The sequence below is a fragment of the Antrostomus carolinensis genome, unplaced genomic scaffold (genome assembly GCF_000700745.2).
Source record: "Antrostomus carolinensis isolate BGI_N321 unplaced genomic scaffold, ASM70074v2 scaffold15092, whole genome shotgun sequence".
Taxonomy (NCBI): Eukaryota; Metazoa; Chordata; class Aves; order Caprimulgiformes; family Caprimulgidae; genus Antrostomus; species Antrostomus carolinensis.
In genome coordinates, this window is record NW_010299102.1 from 32,596 (window position 1) to 51,109 (window position 18,514).

The window sequence follows — 18,514 nt, forward strand, 5'->3', positions numbered from 1 at the left end:
TCGCAGCTGTGCTAGTACAACGTAAAAAGCAAACAGTCCTTCAGAAAACCTAGATCCTCACTTGTAGTGCAATTTCAGTGAGAGCTGGAGATTAGGGTCCAATGCCACAGGCGTGGGCTTGGAATATCAGCAACATCTGAGATCGCATGGACCAGGAGGAAGGGAATTTGTAAGCTGCAAATTTTGATGTATCTGTTAGTCCCTAACTTCAGATAATTTGTCTCAAAGGTGAGAGCAGGTACTGATGTGTGTTCAGAGAACTTGCAGCACCCCAAAAATTTTGAGAGCTTCATTATTCATTGCTTCCTGAAAATCAAGCCAATTTCTGCTCAACACATTTCAGATATGATTACACTGACAGGTGCAAAAGGCAGAAGAAAATAATATAATATTTTAAAAAACAGATTTTGTTAGCTCTGCTTTTCTTCTGTTGCATTGTAGTTATAGGCCAGTTCTGTTGGCATTTGGTGTGGGAAAGCAATAGTATTGCTCTGATTTACATTCTACACAGGAAAGAAAATGGCTATATGTAAGATTTTGTTTAGATTTTAAAAATTACAAAATCAAAATTATTCTTGAACTTTTCTGTAGACTTTTCTCCCAGCATTTCTGTGACAGTGAACAACTCTTTAAGGATGAATCATGGACAACCTGCATCGCACAATTATCATAAAAAGCTAGAAGCAATAAAAACAGATATGTTTGGGAAAATCACAGTAATACAGGAGACGAAAGCAAGGCCTAAATACTCACGCAACTATGTGAACAGAGGAATTTGTCCGTGCCTACTTGAATCTTTGTATACTTTAAATTTGATATAGTACAAACTGCAAAATACCAAAACTTAACATTATCAGTGGAGTCATTTAATGATTGGCTTGATCAAAGGAAGAGTCAACACAATATGACATTTGAAAATGTCTCAGGGAAATTGAATTTAAATAATTCACTTAGTTCTGTGAATGGTAACTTTTACAGCTGTAAAGCACACCCATCCAAATAGGAAAAAAAAATCTGGTGTTGCTTTTGGCAGCTTCTCCATTGTATTTGGATTGCTGGTGTTTCACTGTTAAGGACCCTTGTGAACAGGCACAGTGGTAAAGGAGTCCTCTGGAGCTATTCATGTTATGGATTAAACGCATATAGCTACTTGGGGTTGCGCCTTGGGCCTCCGTCTCACAAGGGGAGTTATTCATATCCTTTGGAAAATGCTGTTGATAATTAGTGCTTTGTAGGGCGGTGAGCTCACTCCCATTACATAAGATTAGTGCTGTAATAAGGAGCTGGCTAGTGTCTGTGGCCAGATTGTCTGTCACTTGGAGAATGCTGCCAGCTAGGAAAGTAATGGGGCATATTGCCACTTTTAAAACTGTCCAGAGACTCTGTGTTAGTTTTTCTTCCCTTTGGCACAGGAGCGTTTATGCTTTGTGTTTTGCAGTTCTGGACCTCAGGTTGTCAGTGTTAGGTAGCTACATTAAAATAATAAGAAAAAAACCCTCCAAAACAACAAAAAACCCACAAAACAAAACAGAAGTTTAGTTCTGGCAAAAACAAAGCCCTTTCTTTTCCTTCCTTTATTGGTCAGTGAATCAGAATGCTTTAACTTGAGCAAATCTGTAACTGCACCCCTCTCAGAAAGAGTAACTTTATTGAACACAAAAACCTTCAAAAGGCATGGAGTATTGTAGGGAAGGAGCCTGCCTCTGAGGGTTAAATAAAGCAAACAAACTAAAAAGTACTGTAGTCAGCTGCAAACAAAAAGCTCATTGTGCCCATGTCCCACAGGATCCTTGGAGAAGGAGATTTTAAATCTACCAAATGTTTTGGTTTTGTGCTGCAGTCAGTCATTACAGCCTCTTTTTAAGATGCTCATTTGACCTGCATTTAAATGGAGGAGAACTATATAATGTTATTAATGACAGGAATATTTTTAGTTCAGTATGTCGTAGGCAGTAAGGAGGGCCTCTTGGACAAAGTGGTTTTTTGTCTCATTTTTAGCAGGGGGGTCAGCAGTTACTTCAGAGCCTCGTTATGGTTGGCTCTGAGCTAAAACTCTTGGACAGCTTTAAACCTGCAGTAATTGTTGACATAAATGACAAAGTGCAGGACTTTCCTTTTTTTCAGTGGCTCTCCTGGTAGTTGTGCACAAAAAGAGTTAAGTCACACCCCATGCAATTTGCGTTATGTTGATAATATATAATTATGTTAGTGTGACTCCAAAATAGTATGTATTATACCAACCAACACTTAACACCCCACCATACTTTTCTCCCCCAGTAAACCACCTGCCCATTAGCAAGAGAATTTCACCAGCTCTTTGCCACTCATTTTTCAGTCTCTGTACTAAGGTGACTTGTGAAAGCCCAGCACACACAGCGTACCCACAAAACTGAACTATACATTGTGTGAACTATGATGAAAGTTGTTACTCTAAGATGGATTGGTACAGAGCCGAAAAAAGCCAATGGAGTTGTATCCACTGGCTTCAATTAGCTTTTAAAGAGTTAATAAAAGAAATATATTTTTCTGAATAATTACTGTTTTGGAACTACTCAAAAGTTGGCATCTGGACTCAGTAGTGAGTAGACATTGCCATCTAGTGGGAGCTTCTTGCCATACTTAGTGGTTTCTGCTTTTCAAGAAAAAGTTGTCACACTATGCTATTGCTTGGGGTTTTTCTTGGTTTTTTGTTGTTTGTGCTTTTTTTTTAAAAAAAGAGCTAGTCATCTGCTCTACCACACTCTTAACTCTCCCTAAAAGATAGGATCGATACTGCTTTTAGGTTTCAGCTTCATCAGCTGGCCTTTTATACTTGTTTCATTTATATTCCTTTGTTTTCTTTCCCAAGTTATGTATTTTTGCATAGATCTTATTCCTTATTCAATCTGCAATCAGTGCTTGTGGATATTCATGGATATACATGAGTGTCTGTTATTCAGAGTCCTTTTTTTTCGCAAGCTGTTGCATAGGTAATCAAAGAGTTTTTCAGTACATCCCACTGCTCTGTTACCAAAAAAAAAAAAGCTTTTTGATTGAAATCTTTTGCAAAGGTCCTTAGCAAAGCTCCTTCTGAGAGTTTGCCTTGCTCACAGTGTGACTCTGCACTGTGTTGGGTGTGTTGGGTGCTTGCCTGATCCAAATCCTGCCAGTTTCCCACATCCCGTGCAAATAAAGCCCAGATTAAGGGCTTGAAGGAAGCCATTCAACTATGATATAAAAAATATCAGGATCATGACATGTGATTTTTGTGTGTACTTGTAGATAAGTTAAAATATAGCAGTTGTCTTCAAATTTACTAGAATTTCTCCCAGCAAAGATTTACCAGCACACTAAGCTTAGTCCCTCCTTCAGCAAGTTATTTTAGCACATGTCTGAATTGTGTGTGTGATCAACCTATACGGTGTAGGGCACCAGCTATGAATTGAAAGCAAGGTATATGCTTAAGCACTCACTGAATTGAGTTTTTAATCTTGTGAATGCTTTTGGTGAGTTCTGTCAGACTGCTTCCATTCATAAAATTAAACAGAAAAATCCTTTGCAGCACTGGGGTGAAATTAAGTGTAACAGAGCCTATGCTATAAGGTAGTTTCGCATTTAAATACTGTGTGAAGTTAATGGAAGTATTTCAGACATGGCCAAATCTTTACAGTAATCTGTTTGATTTTTTTTTCTATCGAAAGGAAATGCAATCCCTTTCAAACTTCCCATGAGTGTCTCATGTAACAGAATCAGTGCTGTTTAACAGCATGAGCCACAAACAAAGGTTTTCAGAACTGATCCATATGCTCATTTTAATGTTGTGCTGATCTCGTTGCAGTTCAGCCAACCTATAAAACTGAGTAATTACCAGGACTTACTGAAAGTGAGATGTAACTTTTAGTTAAACTATCCAATTATAACAGAACCTCCACAGTGAGGGACTTGTTCAGGGGCTGTCCTGATAAAGATCTCTAAGAATTTGTCTGCTATCATGAAAAAAGTGTATTCCTGTCCTTAGCAGAGTTATGGGAGGGGGAAAGAACAATAGCTTGTAAGCTTTGAAGTGGTAGTTTCAGCTTGTTTAGTGATAAATACCAGGCAGGAAATGTTCCTTCACTCCAAAATGAAATGGCACAGAGAGTATCCAGTCAGCGAGTCCCTACATCTTTCCTTGTTTTTTTGCTTTGCCTCATTAGTCTTGCATTAAGAAGCAATCAGATAGGGAAGGAGCCAGAATGAAAGAAAATAAAAATCACATTGGAAATCACAAGTGCCAAAAACTGCCAAGACAGATTTATACTTTAAGCTTATTTAAACATGCTGAAAACATTCTTCCTTTTCCCAGAAGGAAAAGCATTAACCCTGTAAATCTAAATAGGTGTATTTAAAGTAAATTATTTCCTAGCTTTAGTTATGTACAAAAGATTATTGGCCTTTACACAATAAGGAGGTCAAGCAGTAAAGTTTTGTTTGCATCAGTAGTTTATTTTGTTGTGCTTCATTAAACACAGTGCTTGTTGACTATTTTGGAATGTGAAATCCAAACGATTGATCTCAGCCACCTGATGTGTCTTTTGGAGATAAAGGAATGGCTGAAATTACCAAATGAGTGTCACAAAGCTGAGATACTGTTTACTAGTAGATTCACCTTGGCAGTGCAAACATGTGAAAGAGCTATGGATTACACATTAATGAGGAAATGAGTGCCTCAAATAAGGCTGGTTATCTGAAAATTTAAATAGCAAATCTCCCACAAGGTAGGACCTTGTTCGTGATGGGAAGGCCATGCTCATTCAGTTTAATTAGCAACCATCTGAAAGAGAAAAAAGTAGTGATTAGCTAATAAAGTTAGCTGCTTTACAGCTCTGGCTATAATCCTGGCTTTCTTAGATTTAATTTATGTGAAAAGTCATCTTGTCACCCAATTTGCAGATTATGGCTGTGAGTTAATTCAATGCCATATAAGGAAATCCTCTCAAAAAATGTGGAACTTAATAAAATGTCTTCATGGGCTTTTATAACCATCATATCCAAGCTCCTCCTGTGAGGCAAGAGAATATATTGTCACTGGTTTACAGACTGGGAATCAGCCAGCCAAGTGCATTGTCTAATGCCATGTAGGGAGCCTGAAGAACTGAACCCCATCTCAGCTGCAGCTCTAACCCATGGACCATCCACCCTTTTTCTGCAGGAAAATTTTTGGTGCTCTTTAGCAGAGAAAGCAAGAACAAGTAGATCCAGTGTTTCAGCGTGGGCTTTCGTTTCAACAAAAAAAAAAACCCCTCAACTGTACCAGAAAGATTAATTAATTCTTACACTATAATTAAAGGCATAAAAAGCATAACAGAAGCTCCAGTTTTCAGCCTGAAATGACGGGAAGACAGATTAGTAGTGTAGCTCCCAAAGGACCAAAAGAATGTACAGGGACCAAAATCCTGTTCCCAGGGACAGGTCCTGCAGTTAGGATTAAACAGAAACCTCAATTTTTTAATAAAAAAACCCCCAAGTGTCTTGCCATCATGGATGTTGAGAGCTTTACAGAGTGGCTGCTGCAGTGGTGTCTGCCTGAGCCTGAGGTGTGTTCTTCCAGCCTTCACTCCCTGGCATTGCTTTGAACTTCCCTCCTCATAGCCACCTCAGCAAATCGCGCTTCATAGCTGGAGGAGAAAATGCAGTGGGCCAAACCTCTTTTGAAGTACATTTTGAGTCATGTACATAATTAAGATTATATGTCCTAAAATGTACAGTCTGGGAGTGCTTTGCATTTCAACCCAGGGGAAAACTTTGCAAGTATTATGAAAATGTTGCTTAAAATCCAGGCTACTAATAGTTTTTAGGTCCCTCTGTGCGGTCAGTCAGTATTAGTATTTTTGCTGAATACTAAAATACTTAGCAGCTTTTCGTCCACGTATTAACTTAGCATTTGGATCTACTTAGGTTTTCAGAAACCTATCTTAAGAATGATACAGCTGAGAGTATTGCTAAAGGTGTCGATTGAAGCTTGGTTGTTGGGAAAAGGATGTCTTGAGCTTTATCAATTGAAATGCAGAGCTCCTTAATGACATTTCATTGGTCTGCTGAGACAATAACAATATATATGAAGATATAACCTAGCAGCAGGGTGGCTGGAATGATGCCAGCAGTTTTTGGCTCAGTTGTGAATATGGCTGATCTTTTTTGGACGTGATCTTAAAATCCAAACAAACCTGGATGGTACATGTTGCCAAGGAATTAAGTTAATTTTCTTTTTCTTTTTGTACAAGATGTTTTTATAAAAGAAAGCAATGCGTTGAAATGCAAGGATCTTAAATGACATAGCCACTTCAAAAAGGGCATTTTGTTCAGGATATTTTGAGCGTTTCCCTACAGAATAATTATGGCCTGAGTAGTTTAGGTGCTTACTGCACTTATTGTAAGGGTAGAGGAGTCTTTACAATTAGCATATTTGGTATGAGAGATTGTAAGCGCTACCTTTGAAAACAAACAGTACAAATCAGTGTGTGACTTATGGGATTTGGTTCTTTCCCATCAATTTTTTGCTGATGTAGGTTTACTGGAGATAGTGCAGTCACCCCTGATTTATACTTAGTGTAAGTGAAAACCAGAATCACGCTCATGGTAATGCAAAAATGTAATCCATTGGAGGAAAGCAAAATATTAGTTTATTTGTCTAGCAACTTATTGCACTCAAACTGTGAGAATCTTTTTGTATCATTATTCCATTATCAGTGGCTAAATAAGGAATTGAAAAACTACAGAAGAGCTGGGTGGAGACCTAAGAAAGCAATTCAGCAGTCTGGAACTTCCTCTACTGAGCAATTCTGGCACTAAACCCAAGCAAAATCAGAGTTTTTCAGCCAAAATAAATCCATGCAATGATGATATCAGATGTGAGGTAACAGCAAGTCACGCTGGAGGATATCAGACATTCTTGAATAAACCACAGGGCCTAGATACAATCCTTTGCCATTACCCTGCAGCCCTGCCAGCAAAGCAAACATAAATTTTGGAGTCATTATGGTAAGGCAAGTAAGAGCATATGGAGCATATGTGCTTAGGGTGGGAGCTGGCAAGCTGCTGAGCACCTTCAGCTCACACGCCCCCAATAGCCATTAAATATCCTTCATTCCCACACTCTGATCCCTATGGAAGCAAACAGCTCTCTAGTATCATTTCCACAAGAAACAGCTGCAAGGCTTGTTGAAGCCTTTGCTCTCGGGATGCTATTGATCAAACTTTTCTACCACTGACTTGGTTGTTTTCTTTAATTTTTCTGTGTGTCCCTATGTCTGGGCACATTCTGGAAAGCAATTGGATTGCCTCAGCTTAAGAAGTTGCTGCCCATAGTCTAAGCAGTGTAGCCATCCATGCCTCCAATCGTGACTTACGTTAGCAAGTCTTACTTTTTAGTTGGGTTGGGTAGTAAGACATTTAGAGGTGAAAATGAGAGGTTATCCCTCATTTCTGCTTACCCCTGCTTCGCAACACTCAGACAGTCGTCCCTGCAGCACAAGTGAAACCTGCACTGTTTTTCCTTCAACGCCTTTTATTTTGTGGTGCTCCTGAAGCTGCATCACAGCCCCCCATGTAGAGGAGATGGAGCAGGTATCTGGAACAGTACCATTGGGAAGCTGAAGCCTTTGGGGTGTGCATGCACTCAGCTATCCCCGGTTTAACAAGCAGTAGCTTTCTGTATCATGCTAGCATGACCTTTTCTGATCAGATTCCTGCATCCTCAACCATCTCTGCTGTAAAAAAGGTGCTAGACCTTTGCCTCAGCAGCCATTCCAAATTACCATTTTGGAAAAGTTACGTTAATACACACCGTGTGTGTGGGCATATTCCTTCCTCCCTGCTTTCCTTCTCGCTGGCTCAGGAGATGCACACAGAACTTGCTTTTCTTTTTTGCACTGGGTGTTGCGGGATGCCCCCCACACCGTAGATCCTGTTTGACTCATGTGTATGGTATTTGGCTACTGTGCTCGCAAAACTCATACTCTGATTTACAAGCTAATGTGAAATGCTGAATTCTGGACTCGAATAAATGAGTTAGTGTGTATTGTAGCTTAGGATTATTAAACACTGAAATGTAGAGATGGAATTAAGTTAGTTCCACATAAAAAGGGGGACATTTTATTAAAGGTAATAAATTCAGTGCAGAAGAAATTTATTTAGACCGTGATTGTTAAATTGCTGGGATAATTAAAAACCTGTGATGGGTAAGATGACATGTGGTAGGAAAAGGTTAAGTATTTCACTCAGTTTTTTCATAGTTTGATTCATTGTAAGGTAAATACTACTTGTGTGGGGTATGTTAACTTTATTTCTAAAATGTATTCACCCAGGCAGTGAATAGTGGTTATTTCATAAAGTTAAGAAAATAGAAAGCTAAACTTTTATGACATTTATATGGGCCAGCCCTAGACAGAAAGATGTAAGCACTGACGAAAATATAAGCACTGTAGAAACTGTGTCATTTTGACCATACAAGGGGCTAGCTGCCTGGTTAATGTCTGGCGTTTATGTGAATTCCAGTCCTTTCAGATATCTATTTTTATCCTTCATTAAATTCTTCTTGTAGTGACACAACAGAAATCCCAAAGAAAATCACTAAGAATAGTTTCCCAAATATTCTCTCACTTTTCTTTACATAACGCTATGAAAATCTCAAATAACTGTCCTTCATTTGGGATCAAGATAAAACAAGAATTGGGATAAAGATTATTCCATCTCTGCTGACTGCAAGGACACTAGGCTATGTGTCCCCTACTAAGGACTACTGCATATATTTTCCGTTGGTGTGACACTTCCCTGTCTTTCTATTTTTCCTGTCTATTGATTGAAAAAACAGACTGAATCCTCCCTAATTTTCATCCAAAAATGCCATTGTGCAATGATGAGCTTAGCTATGCTTGGAAGAGCACATTCTACAGTGGAATAAACGTGGGTTTAGCCCATGCATGGAGCTGTGCACAGCCTGCCAGCAGCCAGCATCCGCAGCTCTTGGTAGGGACATCTTTAGGTAGATGCAGAGCTGAAAGCTGCAGAGCTGTGTAGCTAAGTAAGTGCAGACCTGTGTGGAGCCAGCTTGGATCCAAAAGAATGGAGCTTGCCCAAATTCATATGCCAGATGTGTGTCCCAGGTGCAGGGCTAAGAAACTATTTAAATGCTAAAGATATTCTTCAGCCATTTGAAGGTTCTTTTTTTTTTCTTTTTTTCTTTTTCTTTTTTTTTTTTTTTTTTTCACTTACCAACCATTAGATTTCTACTTCTAAAACTTGTGTGCAAGTTTCTGGTTTTATTCATATATATATTCATAGAAATCTGGAGTTAGTTTTTCTACAGAGGGCAGAATTTGGATCATCATTTCTAAAGCTGAAAGGCTGCTGTATATGCTCAGTCTGCCACCTAGGCCTTTTAAATGGAAATATCAATCTGCAATGATCTGGGGGCATGTTCTGACACCTTTACTTATTTTACACCTAATTCTGCATGTCTTCGCATCGAATGACTTAATTAAATGAGGTCAGAGAATAAATAATTTGAGTCTGAGGAGCTACTCAGCCTGTAATTTGCCATTTGGTAGATGTGGACTAACGAAGGTTATGGGCTATTTACTGCATTTCCTGGTGTATCACTTCATGTCTCTCTGTGTAGGAAAGTGTTTCAACACACTTAGGATCAGGTTTTACTTGCACTGAATTGTCCCACTTTGTTTTGTTCACCTGACATTAGTTTACAGTAAGTGAGAAGTTAGATCAGAATATTTTTTCCCATTGAGATAATCTGTTAATAGAGTGGGAGGATACTATAAATCTAGCTTTGTTTAGTTCGAGCTTAACAGCCTGAATCAAACAATTGAGATTGCTCTTCACCAAAGGTAACATTTTGTGTTCTTCTGTAAAATGGAATGTAAATATACTCCAACACTGGGAATAATGGTTTTGCTCCTCTTTTCTGCAGCAATATGAGAACTGGCGACCAAACCAGCCAGACAGCTTCTTTTCTGCTGGAGAAGACTGTGTTGTTATAATATGGCATGAGAATGGGCAGTGGAATGATGTACCATGCAATTATCACCTTACCTATACCTGCAAGAAAGGAACAGGTACAAACTTTCCATAACAATAGCATAATTTTTAAATTAGAGTTTATAAAGTTAAAATGACAAACTCTAGCTGATTTCTGGTGACCAGTACAGTGAGCCCTCAACTGAGTTGGCTTCACAAAGTCGTCCTTTGTCTGTATCCACACATTACATCTCTACCTAATCTGTTCTTGAGTCAGACACGAAAGTGTACACAGTTGAAACTCTAGGTTAAAACCAGGCAAATTTCTTTTTGGGTACAGAACTCAGCAAAAGAGGCATTCATCTACCCAGCAGGCCTGCTTTACTTGCATACCATCAAAATATCACCAACTCTTCTTTCCTGAGATGGCATGACTGTGAAGTGTGTGGGCAGCAGAATATTGGTAGGCAGTCAGACTAGACAGCTGACCATTGATACATGGTTAGCTCTTCAACTTCAGTTGAGGCATACCTTTCACCCTTCAAGTAATGCTGACCTTTGTTTTCCCCTTTTCCAAAACTATCTAGTTTAATGGCACTGCTGGAATCTGAAAAGCACATTTGGATTATACACAGTTAAGAGCTGACACTTAGAGGAAACCTGACTGTTACCAGGAGCTGTACAGCAATACTTTAGGAATTGCTTCTGCTTCTTCAGACTGGGAAAGTAAAGAACCAGCCAAAATCTTGTGTGCACTCCATTGTTCCCAATTACCATTTACAGCTTTTTGTTAACATGTTCTCTGGGTCTTGACAGATCCATCAGTTTTAAGTGCTTTTAAATAGTCTATTGTTGAGGAAGACATGAGAAGTACTGAAAATGAGACTTTTTTCTTAAATGCCTGTGAAAACTTCACTGGTATTCAGGTTTTGCAGCTTTCCAGTGAAAATCACTGCTTTGTGGAGTATGCCAACCCCTTTGGCTCAAATTTACCTCAGAAATTTAAACCAAAAAGGCAGTACTAACCGTACTATCTCCTGTTTTTCAATTTTCATCATTACTGTATTTGGCCTACAAGACTGGAGAACTACAGAAAAGACTGATCTCCCTGTTCTTATTTGGATGTGTCTCTTGGGATTCTAACTGAGGTCCCTTGACATCTTCCCTTAGCCAGGGTTTAGAGGTCAGTACCATATTCAGAAGTGCATTTACATACTGATGTTTTGGGTTGTGTTCTGTCTTTCTTTTAGTTGCTTGTGGTCAACCTCCTGTTGTGGAAAACGCAAAGACCTTTGGGAAGATGAAACCTCGTTATGAAATCAACTCCCTTATTAGATATCACTGCAAAGATGGTTTCATCCAGCGTCATATTCCAACCATCCGGTGTCAAGGGAATGGAAGATGGGATATGCCTAAAATTACTTGCATGAATCGTGAGTTCTTTGAAAGCAAACCAGTGATGGATCAGAAACAACAGACTAATTTAAGATTAATAAGTAGTGAACATGTGTTTTAAGAGAAGTGCAAATCTGGTATGACAGCTTATGACAGCAGTACTGCTCACTTTTTCTGTAGGAAAAAAACATCAGGCCTCCAAAACTGATGAAAATATTCCTCTTCTGTTTTTACAGTAGCCACTAAGATTCTTTTAAAGTAAACAACACTCTTACATAAGAGCCCCTAGAATCAACCTATTCCTGATAATATTAACAATTCTTTCTGCAACTGTGGTCTAACTGTGTGTAAGAGATGCTTCTCCCATCTGTAACATGGTCATAGTACCAGTTAATAATTTGTTAACCCTCTAACTAATCAAGAATAAATGGAACAGTAATGTGAAGTGTGGACAACCCATTCATAGTTAAACAATTTTAAATTAATTTCCTTTTTTTTTTCTCCTTCTCATTGCAGCGTCCACATACCAAAGGACTTATTCTAAGAAATACTACTATAAACATTCTTCATCAGGAAAGGGAACATCATTAAATTCGTCAAAACATTATCATCGCTGGATCAGGACGTGGCAGGACTCAAGGCGCTGAGAGCTAAATGGTGAATGGGGATTTCCACCATTTCAGCCAAAGTCATAACTTTCTGTGCCTTTTCTATCACTTATAGGAGTATTATCAAATTGTTTTGAAAACTACGGACTGCGGTATTCACGATGCATTTTTGCAAAAAAATATGGTGTTTATCAGAAAATTAAAAAAAAAAAAAAAAAAAAAAAAAAAAGAGGAGACATGCTTATGGGGATAAAAGGAAACCATTTCCAGCCTATAAAGATTAGATTTCTATATGCCATCGGTGTGGACCATTTTATGATATATACCAGCCTTTTGCAATATTTAAACAGCTCGATTTTAGCACCAATGAAAATGTAAATAAGATGATTTTAATGTTGTTTTTGTGTTGTTTTTAAAATCCTGTATATAAAATGAAAAGTCACACTAATTTCGGGCATATTTATGGTTAGAACGGCCTCAGAGGTCTTCAGTCATTTATGACGTTGTTTGTATGTTGTTTACCTAGGCTGGAAATGGTTGAAATAACTTCACTGACTGAAATTTGTTATTATCAGGTGAAGATAAACACACACAAGTTACATAACTTTTTTTTTTTTTTTTTTTTTTTTTTTAATGGGAACTGTGCCAATTCCCATCCAAGGTACAGTTTGTGTCCATGTGATGCAAAATTTGGACAGAGCACATAAAAGTGGCATGAAGCATGAACTAGGGACTGCAATGTGGAACTTTTTTTTTCTGCTCTCCATTTCAGCTTCGCCATTCATGAGAAAGGACTGCATGGAGGAGTTGTGTATGACGAGGAGGGCCTGTAAAAATCCAAGTGCTAATAACATTAACTTTATCAACCAGGGCCACTTTTTTGAAAAGAAAAGAAAAAAATAATAATAAAAAATAATTACTTTCACAACATTAACCACAAGGTCTATACTGCAGGTCTCTGCATTCTAGAATAGAGAGAGACCTGATGTTTGGGGGATTTTTTTTTTTTTTTGTAAAAAACAAACAAAAATCAAAAAAGTAAATAATTTTGTATATATAACCATTTTTTAATCTTTTTATAAAGTAATGAATGTTTGTGTATGAATGCTGCAGCTGTGAAGCGTACATAAATAAATGAAGTAAGCCATACTGATTTAATTTATTGGATGTTATTTTACCCATGCAAAGAAGATTAAAAGAGCTCGCCAGTGCAGTATTAGCCCCTGAGCTCCACTTTTGGAACCATCTTTCAGTTCAACTGCTATTTCCCAGGAGAACAAAATTCCTGCTAAACAGGATCATTTGTTTGCGGTTAGATGGGTGAGAACCGTGTGACTTAGAGAAGAATCAGAATCTTGGCTTTCTAGAAAGAAGTGTGTGCACAAAGAGATTATAGGTTGTAGTTGGTGCAGTGTGTACGTAGGAGTTTTCTATTATGATTTCTTACCCTGGTCAGCTCCATGACTGACCTGGGTGTGTACAGTAAGTGTAGAAGGTAACGTTTGAAACGACCTCTCCACAGAAAGGATTGTTATCTCTGCAAAGTGCCTTGCACATCTTTGGGCACAGGATTAAAGAAAAACAAAACAAAACAAAAAAACAACAACAACAAAAAAAGTGAAAATAAAGAACAGTAAGTTCCCTACAATATTCCTTTTAAAATAACATTACAGATACAAACACAGACGGGAGGTTTATGCCTTTGTGTTAGTGTGGGGATATGATGCAAAAAGTTGAAAGGGAAAGGAAAAATAATTGAAACCCAGCCAACATGTAAGAGTTTGTGCTAGGCAGAGCTGCCCATGGAGTGAAGTTGCCACAGCTTGTTGGGAACAGTAATTACGGTTCCAGGCAACATCTCTTTAAGAAATTGCAGTGACTGCTCCATCGAGTGTACCCAGACTTCGTGTGTTCAACGTGGCAGTGCGTCACTGCGTCGGCTGGTTCATTCCCCACCCCTCGCCCCCAAACAATGCACATAATACTTTTCTCTATTTATATTATTATCTTGTATAGTGTATAATGTGAATGTCTGGTTTTTTTGTGAATGAAAGTCTAAAATCTTTGTAACTTTTATATCTGCTTCTGTTTCACCAAAGAAACAAGGTTTTGCTATACTGTGACTTGTCTTGTTATTGCATGTCTTCCTGTTTAAATCTATGCAATGTGATTTTTTTCATATGAATACAATTAGGCTGTCAGGTACTTCATAATTATCATGGGCTTAGTCAAGTGCCCACTGGAGTCAAAGAGAGTCAGCTGGCTGAACTTTAGTAGGTGCTGGATATGACTTTATATGAGCAGCTCTAGGGGATATTTTAAGATATACATTGTATGTTTTGAAGTCGATTATTGCTTGTATAAGTCAAGGCTCTGTTCATAAATATACAGTATTCTACACATCACCTCCTTGTACCAGAAACATTCAGAACAGAAAATATATTTTAACACTTTGCAAACTTTCTCACCATATGTATAAAAAACCCTGCATAGATTTGTTTTCTTGTCTACTTGTTGGATTTAAAGAATGTTGTAAGGCATTCAGATAACATTGTGATTGTAGTTTTAAATAGGTTAGATACAGTGCTTATAATGATTTTTTTCACCTCCTTCTATTACGCATAATAAAATAGGACTGACAACATTCCTTATTAAAAAAAACAAACAAAAAAACCAACAAACTGTTTACCCACGCTTGTTTATTTAGACAGAGAATGGAACTTTATTCAGCTCTGGAGACTTTTTCTAGTACTGATCTAAACACCAAATGTTCCAATACCGATCTCCTGCAAAATGCACCTACTTGTATCACAAAGTTAGGTCTGCTGTGAAGCCAGGGCTTTACCACGAGTGCTGTGATTCCTTTACGTGGAGCATGTCTAAACTCCAGTATGCAGAAGTGTATTGGGATAGGAGTAGAGGGGCGGAAGACAAAACTAAAGATTTAAATACAGATTTTTTTTTTTGAGTGTTTCTTACTCTGCTTTCTTGCAAATTAAAGCAGAATTTTTTTAAACTTACTTTTCAAAGTTACTCTGTATCTGCTGCAGAGGTAGAAGAGTCCGCTTTAAATTGTGTTTTACAAGTAAAGGCAAGACAAGTATCAGAGTAGTATTCCTGGTGTAATCTTCCCCTGTTGCATAAGCATTAAACTTTTTATCTCTATTAACACACTGTCTGCCATTTAACATGATACAGAAACAGCTATAGACGAGGAGGTGGAAAGGTTGGGAGAGGATGGGGCACTGATGATTAAAGTCATTAGCTAAATGGAGTTCAGAAGTGCACTGCACACTTTCGGTTGCCAGCAGCATATGGAGTATGTGGTTCAGCCAAGGCTCAGGCTGCAGGTTTGGGCACAGAGCTCAAAATGCCACGTGAGACCAATTGCATTTTGTGTGCCCCTGAAAATCTCTGCAGAGTAGCTATTATTATCCTGAACATCTTCCTATCCCTCCAGATATTGACAGTATTTGACTTCCTAGCATGAACCTCGGGTTCACCTCCTGCAGAGGTTAACACCACACAGGATAGAAATAAGCCAGGCCACCTATTTTGGTAGAGCTTCTCAAATACCAAGAGAAGGTGCTGGTTAGTGGACATACACCCTAAAAGATGCACAACTTCTTGAAGTTATGGAGGAAGAGACAACTCCCAGATGGCAGATGTCCTTGAAGGACATTGATTTCTATGGGATCTCTTGCCTGAGGTGTCGCTGCAAGTAGTGACTCATCAGAGACTGTGGATGGATGAACCATGTAGGAGAAAACACAAGTCCCTGGAGGTGCAACAGGTGGGCCAGCAAGACACAAACAGGCTGGCAAGGGGCTGCCAATGGAAAGGATAGCCTCAAAAGAGGGCTTTGCAGTCAGAAATGGCCTTACCAGGGCAATGGCTGGAGGAACATTGTCTGAGGTTCAACCAAGGGTTATGGTTAAGGTCTATAATACTGTTTTAAGCAAAAAGTCTTCATTTCTGTAGGCAGCATCTTTGCTCATACGCAGAAGCCAGCACGCACAAGTAAAGACATTCCCTTGGCAGTGGGAGGCTGAAACTGCAACAGCTGGTGCAAGTTTGAGCTGTAAGAAGCTCAGCAGCACAAGGGCCTGGGGTGATTGAGAAGGATGTGAAGCAAGAGGAGAAGCAGCTACCGATGTAAATGCTCTTATGTAACTTCTGAAAACCTGGATCCTGCCAAGAGCATGACTTGTGGATCTAATTAAATGTTCAGTGATTCTCTGCACCTCTAGTAAGTTTGGGGTTTGGGGTTTTTTGGTTTTTTTTTTCATCTTTTTCCACATTGTAAATGCTGACTTTTTGCATTTGGAAGAGCTATGTTTTTGTCTGCGAAGAAGTCTTGCTGCTGTTGTGTCTCAAAAAAACCCCCAAAACAAACCACAAAACCCCAGACGGTTCCTCCTCAGCATGAGTGGAGCTGCTGAAGGAGCACTGGCTGCAAAGATACCTCATAGGGCTTCTAGGCAGATTTGTGAACTCCAATGGCACTAGTAAGCAGCAGGGTAAGAATCATTCCTGGTGTGAACCAGATATATTTCTTAGTCCACATAGTATGGAAAAAGGGTGGTGGTGTTCTTTGCTCAATTAAAAGGCTTGCAATGTGCCATCCTGTCCCCAGATGCAGATGGTGACTCAAGCTGTCTGTAGACTTCACATCTCCAGGCAGAAAATTACTCCATCACCAGGAAACATTTAAGGTGTTGTACACCAAAAATCACTGGAAAAATCTCCGGGGTCAGTGCAATTGTGTTAATGTACAAAGGCAAATGCATAATTCTTCAGAGTACAACTTGTACTATTGATTGTAAGCAGCTATGTGCATAGGACGCCATGAGCACACTGTTTTTCTTGACAAACGATGAAAGGGATACAAATGATGTTTGGACAAAGCACAGACAAAAGCTTAAAAGCCACACAAAGTTGTTAGCAGGGTGAAGCCAAGAAGTATAGTCATCGTCCAGAAAAAGGTGTGTTGTTTGAACACTCCAGCAGTAGATCAGGAAGGAAACTTAGGAGCTTATAAAGTGCAATTTGATGGCAAATTTCAGTTTTCACTGCAAATAAATATTTTCAATTGAGGAAGCCATCAGCTGTTACTTCTACAGAGGCTAAGTTACTGTGGAAATGCAGATAAAAAAGAGAAATGAGACCTTGAGGTATATTAGTGAGGAATTTATTGCAAGAGTGGGAATGGCTTCATGATACTACCAAAATGCCTCCAGATTTCCAGCTGCCAATAGCCAGGAGAAATGAATTAAAGCTGGAAGTCATTCAGCAGCCTGCCTCTGGGATGGTCAGGAGGATGGAGACGCTAAAAGGAAGGCAAACATTGGTGGTGGTCCTGCACAGATGCAGCAGTCCTAAGTAGCGATTACATGGCTTCTGGTTTTAAGCTCTCAAAGTTCATCATGTAGTGGTGACACGTCCTGTGACAATAAGAGTCCTTATTACTGTGAGACAGGAGGTAATCAACTTAGGAAAAGGAATAAATGGTGTGGTTGTTTTTGGTAGCAGGAGACTGACAAGAATTTTAGTCCTGCTTCTTGCACTACAGTGTTTAAGGTAATAACCATATTTAATTTTGCTACATGGTAGGTAAAAAAGTAATGCAGAGGTCATATAAAAAGATCTGCAGCAGACCCAGTCAATGAATCCATGTTTAATAAGGGCCCTGTTCCTCCTCATGTTTTAAAAAAAAAAACAAAACCAAAAAACTTAAAAAAAAAAAAAAAGTGGCTCTTTCAAAAGGTGACTCCTCTCTTCTAAGCAGGTGATGGAAATTTGGTTCCAAAGGCAGTAGGATCCCAGGTTGGTCTCTTCAAGTTAAAACAAAATTTGGGTTCACCCATGTACCACATCTTTGTCTGTATATATATATATATATATACACACACACACAGATGAGGGTCACGAGGATGATTCGAGGGCTGGAGCAGCTCTGCTGTGAGGACAGGCTGAGAGAGTTGGGGCTGTTCAGCCTGGAGAAGAGAAGGCTCCGGGCAGACCTTCTATTGGCCTCCCAGTACCTGAAGGGGCTCCAGGAAGGCTGGGGAGGGACTTTTCATGAGGGCAGTTAATGACAGAACAAGAGGAAATGGGTTTAAACTGAAAGAGGGGAGGTTTAGACTAGATCTGAGGAAGAAATTCTTCACTGTGAGGGTGGTCAGACACTGGCCCATGTTGCCCAGAGAAGCTGTGGCTGCTCCTCCCTGGAAGTGTTCAAGGCCAGGCTGGATGAGGCTTTGAGCAACCTGGTCTAGTGGAAGGTGTCCCTGCTGCTGGCAGGGGGGTTGGAACTGGATGATCTTTAAGGTCCCTTCCAACCCAAACCAGTCTATGATTCTATGATTCTATATATATTTAATAAGCTCAGAAAAGGGGCAAAAAAGCAGTAGATGTTGCTGACAGTGCTGTTTGCCTGCTGAATGAAGGATCCCTTTGATCCAGAAAGCTGTACCTGTTCTTTCACTGCAGCCTGCTCATCTTAAACCACGTCAGCTTCT

General features: G+C 39.2%; 1 protein-coding gene across 1 annotated transcript in view; it reads left to right on the plus strand.

Annotated features, from left to right (window-relative positions):
• VCAN (versican) overlaps positions 1-12,884 on the plus strand; it is a 36,004-nt gene extending 23,120 nt beyond the window's left edge. The window contains exons 6-9 of the mRNA XM_010162682.1: positions 9,944-10,088; positions 11,241-11,423; positions 11,902-12,042; positions 12,766-12,884. Coding sequence (XP_010160984.1) covers positions 9,944-10,088; positions 11,241-11,423; positions 11,902-12,032 — 459 coding nt within the window. The 3' untranslated portion in view covers positions 12,033-12,042; positions 12,766-12,884. The remainder of the gene's footprint in view (positions 1-9,943; positions 10,089-11,240; positions 11,424-11,901; positions 12,043-12,765) is intronic.
• The last annotated feature ends 5,630 nt before the right edge of the window (positions 12,885-18,514 follow it).